Raw genomic sequence first — 15,671 nt, 5'->3', positions numbered from 1 at the left:
CAGTGTCTCTGGAAACGGTGGTCGCGTTCTCTTAAGGCAGGCGCTGGTCAGGGTCTGGCGTGGACACCAAACTCACAAGGGAAGGCGGTAGGGTGGTCACAGCTGAGGACAACAAGGGCTGCCAGGGGCGCGCAGACACGGGAGGCGGAAGGACAGCAATATTTAATTGGGTTTATTTGCTAAACCCGTCACGTGCTGCCTCTGAACGCCAAAAAAAAAAAAAAAAAAAAAAAAGATGGAAAACCCGAGTGGTCACGAAAAGCTGCCAGCACCTCTTTGTCACGGACTTTGGATTTTTTTTTAAACAATTAGAATACAAAAGGCCCCCCCCACTTCCTCCTCAGTGCTAAAAAGCCCAGGCCCCCCCTTCCCTTTTTTTTTTTTTTTTTTTGGGGGGGGGGGGATGTTGGCGCGGACGGACAGAGGGACACAGACCACACACACCCCACGCACAGCTGATGCAGGAGCCCGGCGGCCAGGCCAGGCCACGCCACGGCCGGGCCCCCACCGCCTAAACCCCCGCCGTCCGGGCCAAAAAAGGGGCGCCGCGGCGGAGAGGACGAGGCGCCTCCTCCTCGTATTTCCTCCCCCGCCCACTTCCAGCGGCGGCGGCGGCGGCCGAGGGGCTCTGGCTGCTGCTGCTGCTGCTGCTGCCGCTGCCGCCCGGCATGAAAAGTTACCGCCGCGGCGGGCAGGATGCGCGGCGCCACGGTGAGTGTCCCCGACGGGGCGCGGCGGGGGCGTGTTGTGGGGGGGAAGCCCGGCCGGGCAGGCGGGGAGGAACCTCCGGGATCTCCGCGTCAGCCCCGGCTCCCTGCGTGTGTGCGTGTCCGGCCGTGCCGGTGCCCCCGGGGGCGGGGGGGTGGTGGTGTGTGGGGGGAACCGGGCGGCGGCAGGGGGGAGCGCGACGCGCACCGGCGCGGCGCTCGCAGCGCCCAGACGCAACTTTTGCCCGCGGGGGCGGCGGTACCGGGACCCCCACAAAGAGACACACATACCCACCCACCCCCCGGGGCCGCGGCGACGAGGGGCGGCGAGGATCCCCCCCCACCGTCCCGGGGCACCGCACAGCCCCAGTGCCGGTGTTTGTGTGTGTGTGACCCGGGATGCCAACCGGGGAAGCGGGGGGGGGGGTGGCGGCGGGGAAGCCTCTGTTGTGCCTCGCGCGGCGCCGCCCGTCCCTCCCCTCCCCCCACCGGGCCGCGAGGAAACCCCCTCGGTGACCCCTCCCCCCGACCCCTCCCCCCACCCCCCCGCCCCGGGGCCGGGGAAGGGTGGGGGCGGGGCCGGGAGACCCGGTGACGTCACTGCTCCCCGGCCCCTGCTTCCTGCAATAGAAAGTGAGAAAAGGGTAAAACACCCTCCCCCCCCCTCATCCCCCCCCCCCCCCCCGCCTCCACCTCACCCCGCCCCCGCGGCCCGCGCGCCGCCGCCTCCCGCCCCTCCCCCCACCAGTGACCGGGGCGCCCGGGGATAGGGGGGGGAGGGGCGGGGCGGGGGGGGGGAGGGGCAGCGCGTCTCTCCCCGAGGGGAGCCCGGCGGATGCGGCGGGCCCGCCCCGCCCCTCGGGGGAGGCTCCGTGTGTCCCGTGTCCTGTCCGTCTCCCCCCCCCCTCCATCATGTCGTGTGTCCGTCCCCCCCCACCGCCCCGCGGGACGGTGAAGGCGGGGGGGGGTTGCGGGGGTCGGTCCGCTCCCGCGCGGGACATGGCGAGGGGGGGGGGGGGAGGGGTCTGCCCGGGGGCGGGGGGGGGCCGTGCCGGGGGGCGGTGCCTTGGCCGGCCCCCGGTGGGGGGGACGGGGACGGTGCATGGAGGAGGGGTGGGTGTCGGTGCCGGGCTCGGTGCGTGCGCGGCGGCGGCGCTGGGTCATGTTTGTGTTTGAGGTTGTCAAGTGAAGGAGGCTCCTGGCCCCCCCCACCCCCCCCCCCGCTCCCCTCCTCCCTTCCCAGTCACACCCCCCCCCCCCCCCCCCCCCCCGTTTCTCCCGCCGCCGCCGCCGCGCAGGGGTCGCCGCGCTCCCCGCCGCCGCCATCAACCGCCGCGCCGGCCCCTCCGCCAGGTTTGCAGCGGGCCCCGCCGGGAGCGGGGGGAAGGGGGGGGGTGGGGGGCTCGGGGGGGTGCGGTGGGGAGGGGACGACGCGGGGGGTGCGGGGCGGGACGGGCGCTCCCCGCCGCGGCCGGAGCTTCTCTTCCACCCCCCCCCCCCCCCATCCCTGCGCGGAGCTGCGGCAGCCACAACACAATGTGTCCTCCGCCGGTGGCGGCGGCGGAGGGGGGCGGGTGGGGATGGGGAGGACCGCAGGCCCCGCTTCCCCCCTTCTACACCCCCCCACCCCCCTCCCCAGTCCCTTCCGCCGGGACGCGCGGGGACTCCGCTCTTCCCCCCCGGGGGTGCCCAGGCGGGCAGCGCTCGGGGGGTGGTGTGTGTGTGTGTGTGTCGAGGGGGGGGGGGGTTTATCTGTGTGCCCCCCCTCCAGGATTTGGGGGGAGGTGGGTACCGCGGACCCCCGGCCCCTCTCCTCCCGCCATCCCCGGCCCTGGCCCCGCTGGGTGCCGGGCTGCGGCCCCCCCCCCCCCGCCCCCCCCGGGCTTCTCCCCCCCCCCCCCCGCCGGCATGTGTGCAGCGCTTTGTTCGGTGCGGCGTTGCAGAGGGGTTTTCCCAGGCTCCTCCCTCTTTATTCATTCATGTTTTTTTTTTTTTTTCCTCCTTCCCTCTCTCCCTTTCCTTTTGCAGCCGCACATACCGACGGCTCTCGGGGCCCCGGGGGCTGCCTGCCTCCCATAATCTTCTTTTTTTTTAATTATTTTTTTTTTTTTTTTGCGGGGCCGGCGGGGGGGGGATGTGACCGCTGCGTTTGCAAAGGCCGGTTTCACCTTCTCCCCCCTTTTGCTTTTTTTTTTTTTTTTTTTTTTTTTTTGGTTCAAATTAAGGAGGGAATGACTTCTTCCCTGCGCGGTGTTTCAGCCGTGGCTTTCGCACGGCCATCTCTTCCCCCCCCCCCCCCGCGAAAGGATGAGTCCTGCTGATGAACCGGCCGGGGGGGGGGTGGTGGGGGTGGAGGAAATTGGGTGGTTTTGGAGCGTAATTAAGATGTCATTTGTGCTGCAGGGGAGCATCGGGAGGTGCTTGTGATTTAGGGGGTACCCGGGGGATTTCAAACTCCTGCTCCAGACAGCTTGCATAAAGAAGCGACGGTGTTTATGATAATCTTTAAAAAAAAAAAAACAAACCAAAAAACAAAACCAAACCTCAGCCCGGCAGCACCCAGAGGAAGGGGGGGACTTGGGGTTCAGGGGGTGCTTGTTGCTTCAAGCCTTCCAGCCACTCCTCTGCCTTTCCAGTTGTCATCCGCGCCCGGGAAAACGGACCTGTTAGCATAAGGTTTTATTTAATTTCTAAATCTTTCTGTTATCCTCGCAGATAAAGTGGTACGAGCGAGTAACTTGACAAGCTGTGTGCTCTGTTTTGGATTTTTCCCTGTTTTTCCTTTACCGTGCAGTAATACCCTTAGTGAAGAACCATTAGTCAGAATAACATTTTCCAGCCTTCCTTTGTGTCAGTTGCAGTCAGTTTCTTCTCCTGTTTGGGTCCTTTTATGCAGCAACAGACAAAAGAAACATTAAAAATTAATGATTGTATTCCTCAACAGTCTGTAGACTGAAGGGGTGGTTGCAAGTAGTCTATTTTAAGTCGGTTTGAATTCCATTTTTACAAAAACTGCTTGTCTTAAAAAAAAAAATGTGGAAAAAAACCCCCAAAAAACAAACACCCACCCCCAATTAATACTTACTAAAAATCCTACATACTTCTTCCTTCAAGTAGCTATCCTTAATCAGCTTGTCCATATTAGGGGCCACTCTGAAGTTTATATGTATTTTTAAAATTTCTTCCTAGTGTTTATTAAAAAAAAATAATTAATCTCTTAACATGAGGTGGTATTAGTATTTAAAAAGAAAAAGTGGAAAGTGTTAAATTTTTTATTTTGTTTAGCTAGGAGAGTGGAATTACGCCAGTCATTTTCTTTTTTAAGTTCTTGTGCGTAAGTAGTTTGCCATAGTTCCGTGGGAGATATCGCATCCCATAGGATTTCAGAAACTAAACAAAATGCTCCTTAAACTGGAGGCAAATCCTAAGAGTATTTGAGAAGTGGGGAAGTTTTGTTAATCTTGAAAGAGATGCAGGTTTGGGGATGCAAATGTAGGTTTGTGCCGATTTAGCAGCAAACCTGAGTGTGAGGCTACTAAAGAAGTCCCTGGTCTGTGGGGTTTATCTGTAGCGGGGCTTTCCTGGCTGCGGCCTCCTGTAAATGCAGGAGGCAGGACCACGCCAAGGGCAGAAACTTGCTGCGCAACAGCTTGCAGGTGGGTCAAGAGCCGGTGGGATTCTCTGCTGTAAACTGATTTTTCGGCAGAAATATCCCATGGAGGGGGAGGTCTTCTGGACTTCCACGCTCCACGTAAGGCACCCAGAGGCAGCTGATGTTACGAGGAGGGCAGATTATTGCCTTTGCCCTTCGCTCTGCTCTCCCCCCGCCCCGAGATGAAGATCCGTATCTTGAAGCCTGATGTCAAAATTTTGTTTAGTTTTCTGGATTTATTTGCATGGGACGCGAGTTGTTGGAAGACGTTTTCTGGCTAGAAAACAGCTGACAAATGTGGAAAAGTGTCTTGGTTTTCTCATGCTTCCTGAGTAATCCCAAAAGGAGTTTCACCCTCATGTAGTTTTCTTAAGATATTGGAACATTTCACTCTGTAAAAGGATAGGTACAGAAATACTTCTTGCTCATCGCTAATTTCTGTGGCCGTTTGAGGATGGAAGGGAGCAGATAGGTATCTTTGTTTTCCTTATTAACGCATGAGTCTCATAACTTTTCTTTCTCTCTTCTTTTTTAGCATACGGATTAACTGACCCCTTTGACAAGTTTATGGAGCTGCCATCTCTCTGCTTGCTGTACTTTCCATTTCTGAGAGGAGAAAGTGGTGTATGAGATTAGAGGAAAATGCCTCGGACAAAGCAGATACATCCCAGAAATCTGAGAGGTATGTAGCTCTCAGCTGAGAAAGAAAAGCTCTTGGGAAACTCGGTTGCAGTTTCAATTACGAGGTTAAGGGAATACGTATTTAAGAAGTCTGTTTTGATCCAAAAATAGTTTGCAAGCAAGTTTTGGGAGTCGGCCGCGAGACAGCTCTAATTTTGAGAGAAATAAGCGGAATCTGTTCTTATTCTCGCAGTCTGTGTGCTTGACAGCGTTCTTGATATCCTCCAGCTTACAGCAATAACCAGCATGAACGTTGAGAATGCGAAGGAAGACGTAGTTTTCTTACCAGAGAATTTACGGTTGAAATAATACGGGGAGGTGGGAAACGCATGTAGCGTAGAAGCAGCACGAGCACTGATGGCCGGCAGTTGTTTTTGTTAATAGCAATCAGTTTGGCTTGCTTTTGAGGGCATCAGACTCTCCTGCTGTGCATGCCTCCCCGCTATTTATCATCTGCCACCCACGCTAGGTTTGACCTTGGTCTTCTGGGTCTCCTCACTGTCCTTTGCCTTCGCCGTAGCTTGTTGGCTATGGAAAGCAGCAAGCGGGCAAGTGACCCGCTCCACAAACTGGCAAGCTTATGTGTCCGGGCGTTTCCTTGAACAAAAATCCCAGTGCGCTTAACCCGGCGCGGGACTGGCAGATGAATGTGAGGAGTCTGATGCTCCGGTTATTTGTTACTGTCTTGGTAGAAGTGGCCCCGGAGGGTTTAAATGAGGGGGGAAAAAAGACAGGTCATTTGTTGAGCAGATGCGTGTGTCGAGGGAGGACACGCTGCCATCCCCACCCTGGTACGCAGCTTTTGGGAGAACATGCTTCCACCTGCGCCCTCACGTGTAGCTGTCATCAGCTTTTTTTTTTTTTTTTTAATGTGCATTTTACAGTTGCAGTATGGAAGCGTCCCTTCGGAGAATAAAAGCAATTACAAAACCACAAACGTCAACATAAAGTTTTAGGGGCAGGAACAGCATTTGATTCCGGTTTCAACTTTTTTTTTTTTTTTTTTTATGCCAAAACCCAACAAACATCCGTGTGTGTTTCAGTCGGTTTATAGTTGAGAGGCTCTCAAGTGCCGGTGCATGCAGCTGTATCCGAGGCCTCGTGGTTGCGGACTGTTATCACTGCTACCACTAACAGCCTCTGCTGGAGAAGACATTTTTGCAGTGTTTTTATTCAGGAAGTGCCTTGTTTCGTGTGATGGATAAGCCTCCATCACAGATCGGGAATTTCACATTTAGGTGATGCCGTTTCCCCTTCTCACTGAACGCGAAGCGATGAATTAGAGCCCAGTTTTTAATATTGCTGCTTACTAAGCTGCTGACATAGCTGAGCTTATGTTTTCTGATCAAATACGAGAGTGATCTAGTTCTAGTACTCTGTCTGATATCTACTCTTGTATTGCTTGAAACTTAATAGGAGTTAAGTCTATTGTAAAGCTTTCTAGTCACTTAAATAAATGCATTTAAAATAAATAATCTAATTAAACTCTTAATTGTGTAAGAAATTAATTGTTTTTTTTTTCTTTGCATAATTTCCCCAGTCATTTAGCTTTTATCGCCCCCTGTAATAGCAGTTTTCATCAGTTCCTATTTTTCCACAACTAACGGAGTTCTTGAATGAATTAAGATGGGTTAAATGTTGAGAAGGGAAACAGAGGTATACAGTGAGACCAAGGTTTGAAATGATGTCCGAATGGTTACGTGATTGTTAAAACTACACAGGTGCTGCAAACTTCATCACGTTGTGAGCATGTATTGCTACTATCAGGGGTTATTAGAGGTGAAGTGATTTGAAAAATCAGTTTATTTCCAATTAGTTATGCCCTATTTCCATTTTTAGTCTAGATAATGAGGAAAACTGGATTTCAGTTTCTTTAGTCATTTTATCAGTCTGAGAATATTGCAGAAAACATTTGCTTAAACCCTCAGTTTTTGCTGGAACTTGAGGAGGCTGAAACATTTCGCAGGTCTGCTTTCTGACAGCTTATGTTTATGTATGCGAAGTTAGACCCATCTTAAGTTGACACTCTTAACCATTAAAACTTTAAAAACTGTGGGTTTTTTTAAATGCTGTGGTTTAATCCACGGCAATTAACATCGATGATAACTGAACATGCAAAAAGAATAAATGTCTGTGGTCGAAGGTGAAACTCGTCAAACTCTTATGTTTTATAGCTTTTGGAAGACTTAAGATGTACGATTAAGTAACCTGTACTTATTGGTTAAAAGGTGTTTTTTAAGTTGTCTTAACCTGATTGTCACCTTTTGTACTACGTACGAAGAATGCTCCGTGGCCCCACCTGGCTTCTGCCTCCCTTGTCCCAACTCCTCTGGTTGCCCCGTGGCCATCAAGTTGCTTTAACGGGACTTGTCCGGAGCCCGTCGATGTTTAACTTCTTTGAGAGATCGCTGTTGACCAGCCCTTGACTCTCTCTATCCTGCTGTGTGTTGGCTGAGTTGCTTGGGTTGCGCTCGCGATCCGAGTCTGCCTGAGAAAACATCCAAGTCCAAGAAACTGAAGTATTTTCACCTAAAAAAACGCCCACCCCAACTCAATCCCTCTCTCCTTCCCCCTGCACCTCACCCCCTCCCCCCCCCCCAAAAAAAAAAAACCCCACATGGAAAAAACCCTACCATAAACATCCCCCATGCAAAAAAAAAAACAAAAAAAACAAAAAAAACACAACACAATTTGAGGTTTGCTGCAGCATAGGAATAAGTTGTGAAGGTTTTAATATTGCCTGTGTTTACCGTAAGCAACCTTATTGTCTGGGGAAAATGAAGTAGCGTTGTTTAATACAGAGAGCTAAATTTAAGATTTTGGCAGGAAACCTTAAGGCTCTTCTTTTTGTGACATGGCTTGATTTTACTCATTTTGTATGCTTCTGAGAGAGCTGACAGCCTTTGGCAGATTAGCAGGTGCCCCTGAAGTATCAGGATCAGTGAAGATCAAATTTATTTCTTATGGGGTTTTTTTTGTATGTGCTGAGGTCCTCTCCCCTCTCCCCCTTCTTGGCTTTCACTGTCTTTTTATAGATGAGTCAATATAGTGCTATACTAACTTAATTTTCCTGCTGTAAAAAAACCCCCACACTGTATCAAGAGGGCAGGATATGGGAAGCATTATTTTGCAAATAATAAAAAAATTAAATTAGTTGGCCATTTGTTTTTGTGACTGTGTGCTAATGACATGGTTTTAATGCCTGACACTGGCAGAATCAGCGTGTTGGGTCTGAAGGGTACCGAAAAGGCATCTGCTGTGCTGCGCTCGTTTCGTGGTGGTTTTGTGTCGCATCAGCCTTCCCTGCTTCTGTGTCCTTGCGTGAAAAGCCTTACCCCCGTCACCAAGTGGTCTGCTTTGGTAAGAGGAGCTGTGCACTGTGTCCGACTCGGTCTCCTGGCCAACTTAATAGTCATGGGCAGCCCTAGCAGAAGGGCTAAAATTGGAGAGAAATTCCAGTTTCGCATGTCTCAACAGGAGAGAGTTTGGATGCACGCAAGTTCCAAAAAATGCTTAATAGTTGCGAAGGCCAAAGGCACACCTTGGAAGAGCCCGGCGTGGGTTACCTGTCAGCTCTGTGGCTGCAACTGAGTTTCCAAGCAGGTCTTCCTGATGTTGTCTTAGCCTCTTAAATATCAAATACATGTATCGCGTTGCTAATCAAAAGCGTCATCACTCCAGAAAACAAGTGTGCTGCAAAAGAGGAAAATATCCGTCTTACTCTGACACCCGGAGGTCGTCTTTTCTTGACGTGTTTTATTTGTTGTATGAAGTTTTATCTCACTGAGACTAACGAAAAGACTACTTTGCGTGCGGCTGCGCCCTGTGTTTACATGGCCAATTGATACACTGGTGTACCAAAACATTTCATAGGAGCTGTAATGTATTCCCAGAAGTACAGTTACATTAGAGAATCATGCTTTTAGCAGGGCTGAGTGGGCTTGGTTTGCTGTCGGGTGGTTGTGAGGATATAGAAGCAAAAACAGCTCATGTTTTTGTTTACGTAGAGGTACCCAGTTGCAGAGTTTAAAATGAAACCTCATTTGTCATGGTGTATGGTGTTTAGCACAGTGCTCTGATTCACCAATACAAAACTGTAACAGAAATATTTTGAACTTTGTCTCTTCCTAGATAAGCTTTCTGTTATTTTTAAGGAAACAAGTCCTTGCTGTTTCTGTTTTTCCTTCTCAGTCAAACACTCCTATTTGAAACAAATGGCGGATGGGCCCGTAAAGTTCAACAGCCGCCTCCAAATCTTTTAACGCTTTGCATTTAATAAGGAAATGCAAGTATACTATGAAGAACTGTGCTCAGTAGCTTGATAGCTTTGCAGTAATCTGAAAAGCGTGCTTAAGTTTGCTGGAAAACTGGATAAGTTCTGGGTCTTACGAAGTCCAGAAGAGCCAGGCACCTGCTGTGCCTTAAGTGTGATTTAGCTCTTTGAGTTGGTTTAAAATTCTGCTGTGCTTTCAGTACTGAAACAGGCCTGTCTACACTGAAAGCTGACAGGTTGGTATTTCTTATTACTGTTTGGCCGCGTAGTCTATAAAACTTGGGAATTGATTGGTGTGTTCTGCTTTAGTTCATGATTTATATCAAAAGACTTTAAAAAGCCTCTGGAATTTCTTAAGGCTCACTTCTGTAACTCGTGCTTGCTTGGTTCAAAAGAAACGTGCAAGCACAACGTCTGACTTCTGAGTGTTGGTGGTGTTTCTGACACAAAAATAACGCTCTGCTCCAGGGTATTTCTGAGGGGCTGTTGGTGCACTATAGGTGCATCAGAAGTGCTAGTAGTGTGCGCTCTGTGACATACCTGTGGACATCTGTAAAGGTGTTGCGTATGCGTCTTGCTTAAATTTCCGGAGCATGAGTGAGACACAGGTGGGACGAGAAGTCAGAGTTTTGACTCGGTGACTTTGTTGTAGAAGCATCCCTTCATTTGGCAGCAGTTCTTGTTTCTGTGTATCAAATTGTTTTCTCCTATAATTTCTTCTACAAACCAAATTTGAGCCCGAAGCCTCTCTCATGAAGGTCAAGAGAATGAATGGCTCTGTTGGTGTACCGTCAGCTGGAATACCAGCAGATCCACCTGTAATGCAATGAATAGACCAGATCTCTTGTAGACCATAGAAGTACTCTCTTGGTGCCTTGTATTTCTCATCTGGGATGTGGAATGATAATGTTTCTCTTCTTCCGTTTGTTTGTTTTTGTTTTACTAGCTTAGAGTGTAAGATCTTTAGGCTGTTTCTTACGGTATGTATGGCCCAACATCTGGCACATTAGAGATCATCTTGACTGCAGCCATTAAATTCTGTTGTAATATGAATAATGTCTATATTTACATGTGAAAAGCTGCCTAAAATATTCTGCAGTGTAAGAAAGGCTGGATTTCAAGTTGTAACTTGCCGCCCTTTCCCATCGCCTGTCCTGTCCCTGTCTCCCTGTTACCTGTCCCTAAACTTGTTGATGTGTTTTCAAAAGGCTCTGGTCCTGCTCACTGCACGGGGCGGTTGGGGCTTAAGTCAGTGGCCACAGGTGATGGACAAAAGCCTGCCGAGAGTGGACTGCAAGAGGGAAAAGAATAGTAGGGTGGGTAACACTGTTCAGTGTTGCCTCGAGACAGCTGTGTTGAATTCCTGCCTCCACTGCTGAGTTTCTTGTGTGAGACGGAGCAATTGTGTTACACCGAAACTTTGCAGCCAGCCACTAATTGTGTATTCTGCGTTTTGCCCAAATTGAGATGCCCAGGCAAAAATTCTGAGTTTTTTTGCAACTGCACAGTCGGTCCGCTATGGATACGATTTGGATGGAAAACACCGCAAAAGGGCTAAGTACCTTTAAAAAAAAAATAAAAAAAAAATAAATCAAGGTCTAGGTGACTGAAGTTGTAGATCCAAGATTAGCCAACAGTTTTGGCAAATCTTTTAGTCTCTCTAGGCCTCTGTTTGCTGCCTGCAAATTGGAGATGCCAGTACCACATCGGCTCCTAAGGGCTCAGAAGATAAAGTTGTTAGTGTTGTGAAGGAGCCGCTCGGTGGATAAATAATGGAAAAGATGATGAAGTAACTGGTAGTCAACAGAGCCAAGCGGTGAGCACAGCCCATTTTGCGCACTGGTTTAGTTTTCGTAAACACCCTTACTTTTGGCATTCTTCAGCTTCTTACTGCTTTGCCTCACAATCTTAACATTTAGAGGGTGTTCTTAAAGGTTACTGCCTAGCTTTTAAAATAGCAGAACTAAAAAACCAAGAAATTCCACCGTATCGAACCACAACGCTTCTCCTGTGAGTCATCGGCGTGTTGGGACCTCAAACTGCAAGGCGGGCTGCTGCCGCCAGAGCCGAGCAGCGTGCTGATGGACCTCGCCTGCACCCGGCGCCGGAGAGGGGAGAAGGAAATCGGTCCCACGGGCGAGCATTCATCATCGCGTGGCAGAGTTTGGGGCTGGTGCTGAGAAAGCCCCAGCAGCCAGGAGGGAATGCTCGCTGCGGGAGAAGTCTCTAGAGAGGAACGTCGTTAATGTCATCGTTTCCCAGCTGGTTTCGAGCCGGGTTGAAGCCATTGCCCCTGGAGGAGGAGGAGGAGGAATTGAAGAGGTCCTACCTTCCCCCACCCCGACACTCGTTCCCTGCGTCGTGTTGCCCTCCTCGCTCGTGTATTTGCAGTGGAAGAAGCAGCGGTACCCAGAGTGAGTTACGCTGGCATCACGGGCGGGGGGTGATTTTTGCTCTGGGTCGGTGGGTGCCCTGGTGCCGTACACCCACCCCGCTGCTGGTGGCAGCCTGGGACGGGAGGGACGGCACAGAAGCAGGGTTGTCCCGAGCCTCTTGCTTGAACTCATTGTGAAACTATGTTGGAAATCTCTTCATTTGCCATGTGTGAGCAGCAGGCTTTCTGAGCTTCTTTAATTGCCCAGAGACAGGTATAGATTTTCCTACGGATAACAAAAGGTGTGTTCCTCATTTCTGGTTTCTTTGTTTTTCCCTCCAGACCCCTCCCCTCTCCCCTTCTGTTGACAAATTGCAAAACTGGAAAGCGGTGGAGGTTCTTAATGGATGATTTTAAGAATTTTAGCATACTGGTAAAGCATCAGGAAACTGAACTGGTTACGGTTGACGCCTTCATTAAAAATAAAATAAAACACTCCCTCTAAAACCTGGCATTGAACTTTCATTCAGAATGAACAAAATTTGGCTAAGATTTAAGCAATTAAAAAGAGGTCCGGAAAACCGAAATTGATTATAGCTGGCACAGTCAGCTTTGAATATGTATTTATAGATTTCTGCATATGCATGCTAAATAGTAGGAAAAGATAATGGGGCTAGTGCAAAGAGAGTTTGCTGGATACAGTCAGTGGCAAAAATAGGTGCTTTCAGAGGGAGTTAAAATAATGTGAAGGAGAGGGGTAAAAGAATGGTATTCCAGCTAACAGGATTACAAAGAAATACCTGCAAGAATGAGTGCTGGTGAAAGAAAAAGAATGGAGGAAGCAGTTTAGTTCTGTTCTCTTGATAGTAGAAAACAACAAATTCTATTTCTTAGGGAATATAAAATCATTGTAATTGCAGTTAGAATCAGGCTCGAGCTGAAAGAAATTGGTGAAGGGTAAGGTTTAAAAAAAAAATAGGGAATTCATACAGAAATGAAAAAGCAGCAATTGAACTGGGCTGGAAAGCTATGTATAAGCCAGTTAGATTTCTTTCAGAATACAGTGAAGTGGAAACCGTGCGGATCTGTAATTCCGCCTCACCTTTACATCCTGTATCTTCTTTATTGCTAATTGAGCGTGGAGTAAGAAATGCTACAGAATTTGGCATTTGCTGAAGCATGAACTTCAGTGTGTTAGGAAGGTCATGAAGAAAACCACAGCTGTGAAAAGAGAAACAGTAAGATTTCAGCAGTTGCTCTTTCAAACATTTCTATTAAAGCAGGCAGCTGGCTCTGGGTTGAAACTGGGTCCAGTCTTTTGAGCCCAGGAGAAATTGCATTTTGTAAGAGTCCGACTTTCTTACGAGCGTTTAGAAGAATATGACTTTTTGGTTTTCTAAATCTTTGCATCTCAGAACAGATTTTTGGTTTGCTGTGAGTGTATATGCCAGGTAGGTAAGGTACCTGTTTTAATGTGGGAGATGTATGTGTCTGTGTGTGTGAACAAACAAAAAACAAACGAGCGAAATCCCAGCAGCCATTTCTAATATGTAACCATTAGAAATTAAAGCGTAAATAGAAAAATCCTGGATAGGCTGGAGAAGCTTGCTTAAGAGAGCCTCCTTGCAGGTTTGTGGTCATCTTACATGGCTGTTATGAGAAAAGCAAAGGCTTATGATCTCATGTTTTTCTTAATTGACTTTTTCCGGCTTGAAAACTATGCAAGTTTCTCTGTTGGCGCTCCGATCAGCGTTTTCAGACTTTGAAGGCATCAGTCGACCAGGCTTTGCAGTTGTGGGCTGTGTTACTGCGACAGGTCTTATGTGTAGCCCAACAGACTTTCCCAGAGCTTTGTTATCATTCAAAAATCCCTTGTTACAATGAATTCTCTGTAATAAAAAAAGGGACCAAAGGAATTTGCAGCACAGTACTGTTTCTTTCAGACCGTTCACTGTGCCTGTGCTGGGATGCTCAGAAGGGTTTGTGCCGTGAGTGCTTACCTGCTGCTCCAGGCGAGGGTTCCTGGGCTGCGGGAAGAATTCCCGGTTCCTTCGCAGGGCAGACAGGCGCAGGGACCTTGCACAGGGCGCTGGGTAACAGCACACAGTTGCCTGCCTGTTAGGGGGTAGTGTGTGTTTCACCTAACGCTTTGCGAAATTGCTGAAGAGGTGAAAGCTATGGTTTTTCCCTAACCACAGTCAGTCATTATCACCAAAACAGTCACCCTGTCCCCCACCTTGGTGTACTTGGGAAGCTTGGGGGGGGGGGGAGGGAAGACTGTAGTTTGGGGGTAAAGGTATTTTGGTTTGATTTTTAATCCTGAAATTATTCCCTTTCATGGCATGTATTTTGAGGGTTTTTTCTTAAGATCGGGCAATTTGGTTTCAAATTGAGAACTGCTGTAAATATTTATGCTGGAAAATGTAAAGGAGACTTCCTAGAGCTACGCGTTTTCAAAGAGCTAGTTATACCAGTATGTGTTTACTAGACTTGTTCATTCTTTGGTATGCTGGACTCCTGTAGTAAGCTTTTTAGTTCGATAATGGCTTATGAGATTACGGAGAGAGAAACTCAGGCTCTTACTCAGTTGGAAAAGTAAGATTTTCCTTGCTATGTTAAAACAGACGAATAAACTGGACTTTACGTTTCCAAATTAGATGAGTTGGGCAAAGTGCAGTCTTTCCCTCCGCTTGCTTAAATGTAGCATAACTCAGAGTGTTTACAAGAAGAAGAAAGGGGGGAAATCCCCTAGGGCAGGTGTTTGGAGCCTTGGGTGAGGCGTTTGTGGGGGAAGTGGGGAAGCTCTGGGTCAGTAGGCGAGGCAGTGCTGTTTGGTTTTTATACAAAAACTTTTAAAATGCCCTTTAAAGCGTCTCTCAGAAAGAGGCTGTTGGGGGAATATGCTGACTTAGCGATTCCCACGTGGCCTGTGGTGGCAGACTGAAGAAGCAGCGTCTTTGTAACGATCCACGGGTCGTGAAAGGCGGAAGGGGGATTTTGGCGAAGGCAAAGCTGAAAAAGTCCGTGTACTTGAAAACTTCATCTTTAGATTTTGTTGATACTCATATAATTGAATCCGGTTAACGGCAGTACGCTGGTTTTAGCATCTTTGGTTGCCAGCAGGAGCAGCGAGTAGGGCGCGCGTGTTCATCTGTTAAATACCTTGTGAACTTCCCACCCCTCCCTCACCCCCTTGAATTCCCCTGGGTTTAGAAGGTAAGTTCCCACCAAGTCCCCTTGGTAAATCCCGGGGCAGACCTCCCGGGCTGAAATGGCGAAAGGCTTGGGAGGAGCCGCGGGGAGGAAAAGCAGCGGTTCAGCAGGAGCCTGTGGTGCAGCGTCGCTACAAAACAACCCCCTGTGTGTCCCTAGTTACCTATGAAATATGTGGCTTACGCCCTGCCAGCGGTGGTAGTCATGGAATATCCAGAGCACACCGCATGATTTCCTCTCGTTTTTGGCCTAATTTCGGGGGGTGGGAAGTAGGGTAAGTTAATGTTGAACCGTATTGTTTTTAACCACTGAGCTCCGCCGAGTCAGATGGGAGATTGGTCGCTTGTTCTTTCCCTAAAGGTTGCAATGCAGACACAATACGGAGCCAGGAAAAAGAAAGTGTTTAGAAATGGCATTTAAACTGTAATTTCTGTGGTGGTTTTGCTATGCCGTTACCTATAAGGAATCTCTAGCTGCTGTGCTTTTTGAAGAGGAATGCGTGTCTCTTGCACAGTAGATGCACGGATTTTACCTTTCTCCCTACTTCAGGATTTCTTACAGAAGTGTTTCTGTCCCAGATCTGTGGAGGGAACACAAGGGTGTATGTATTAATTTGGTCTGAAATATTTTACTCTAATTTTTATTAGCAAAATACAGAACATTCAAAAATGTTCCTGGAATTCTCAGTTGTCAAGAGGGAGAGCTAAGTATGTATACTGTAATAGTTTAATGCCTCGAAACTTAAAAGAGAATTGCCTTCTTCAGTGCAAG

General features: G+C 48.9%; 1 protein-coding gene across 3 annotated transcripts in view; it reads left to right on the top strand.

Moving 5' to 3' along the window:
- The first annotated feature begins 592 nt into the window (after positions 1-592).
- The window catches only part of HIVEP1 (HIVEP zinc finger 1), a 133,473-nt gene continuing 118,394 nt past the window's right edge, over positions 593-15,671 (top strand). For 2 of the 3 annotated variants that reach the window (XR_010069930.1, XM_063325912.1), the window contains exons 1-2: positions 593-711; positions 4,895-5,041. Coding sequence is in view for 2 of the 3 variants with exons in the window: in XM_063325912.1 (XP_063181982.1) it covers positions 5,002-5,041 (40 nt within the window). In the remaining variant the exon portion in view is untranslated. Of the gene's footprint in view, positions 712-2,010; positions 2,061-4,894; positions 5,042-15,671 lie in introns of those variants that run through there. The other variant, XM_063325913.1, reaches the window with a different exon arrangement.

This window comes from Chroicocephalus ridibundus, chromosome 2 (assembly GCF_963924245.1).
Source record: "Chroicocephalus ridibundus chromosome 2, bChrRid1.1, whole genome shotgun sequence".
In the NCBI taxonomy this organism is placed as follows: Eukaryota; Metazoa; Chordata; class Aves; order Charadriiformes; family Laridae; genus Chroicocephalus; species Chroicocephalus ridibundus.
This window is presented reverse-complemented; position numbering and strand designations above follow the sequence as displayed.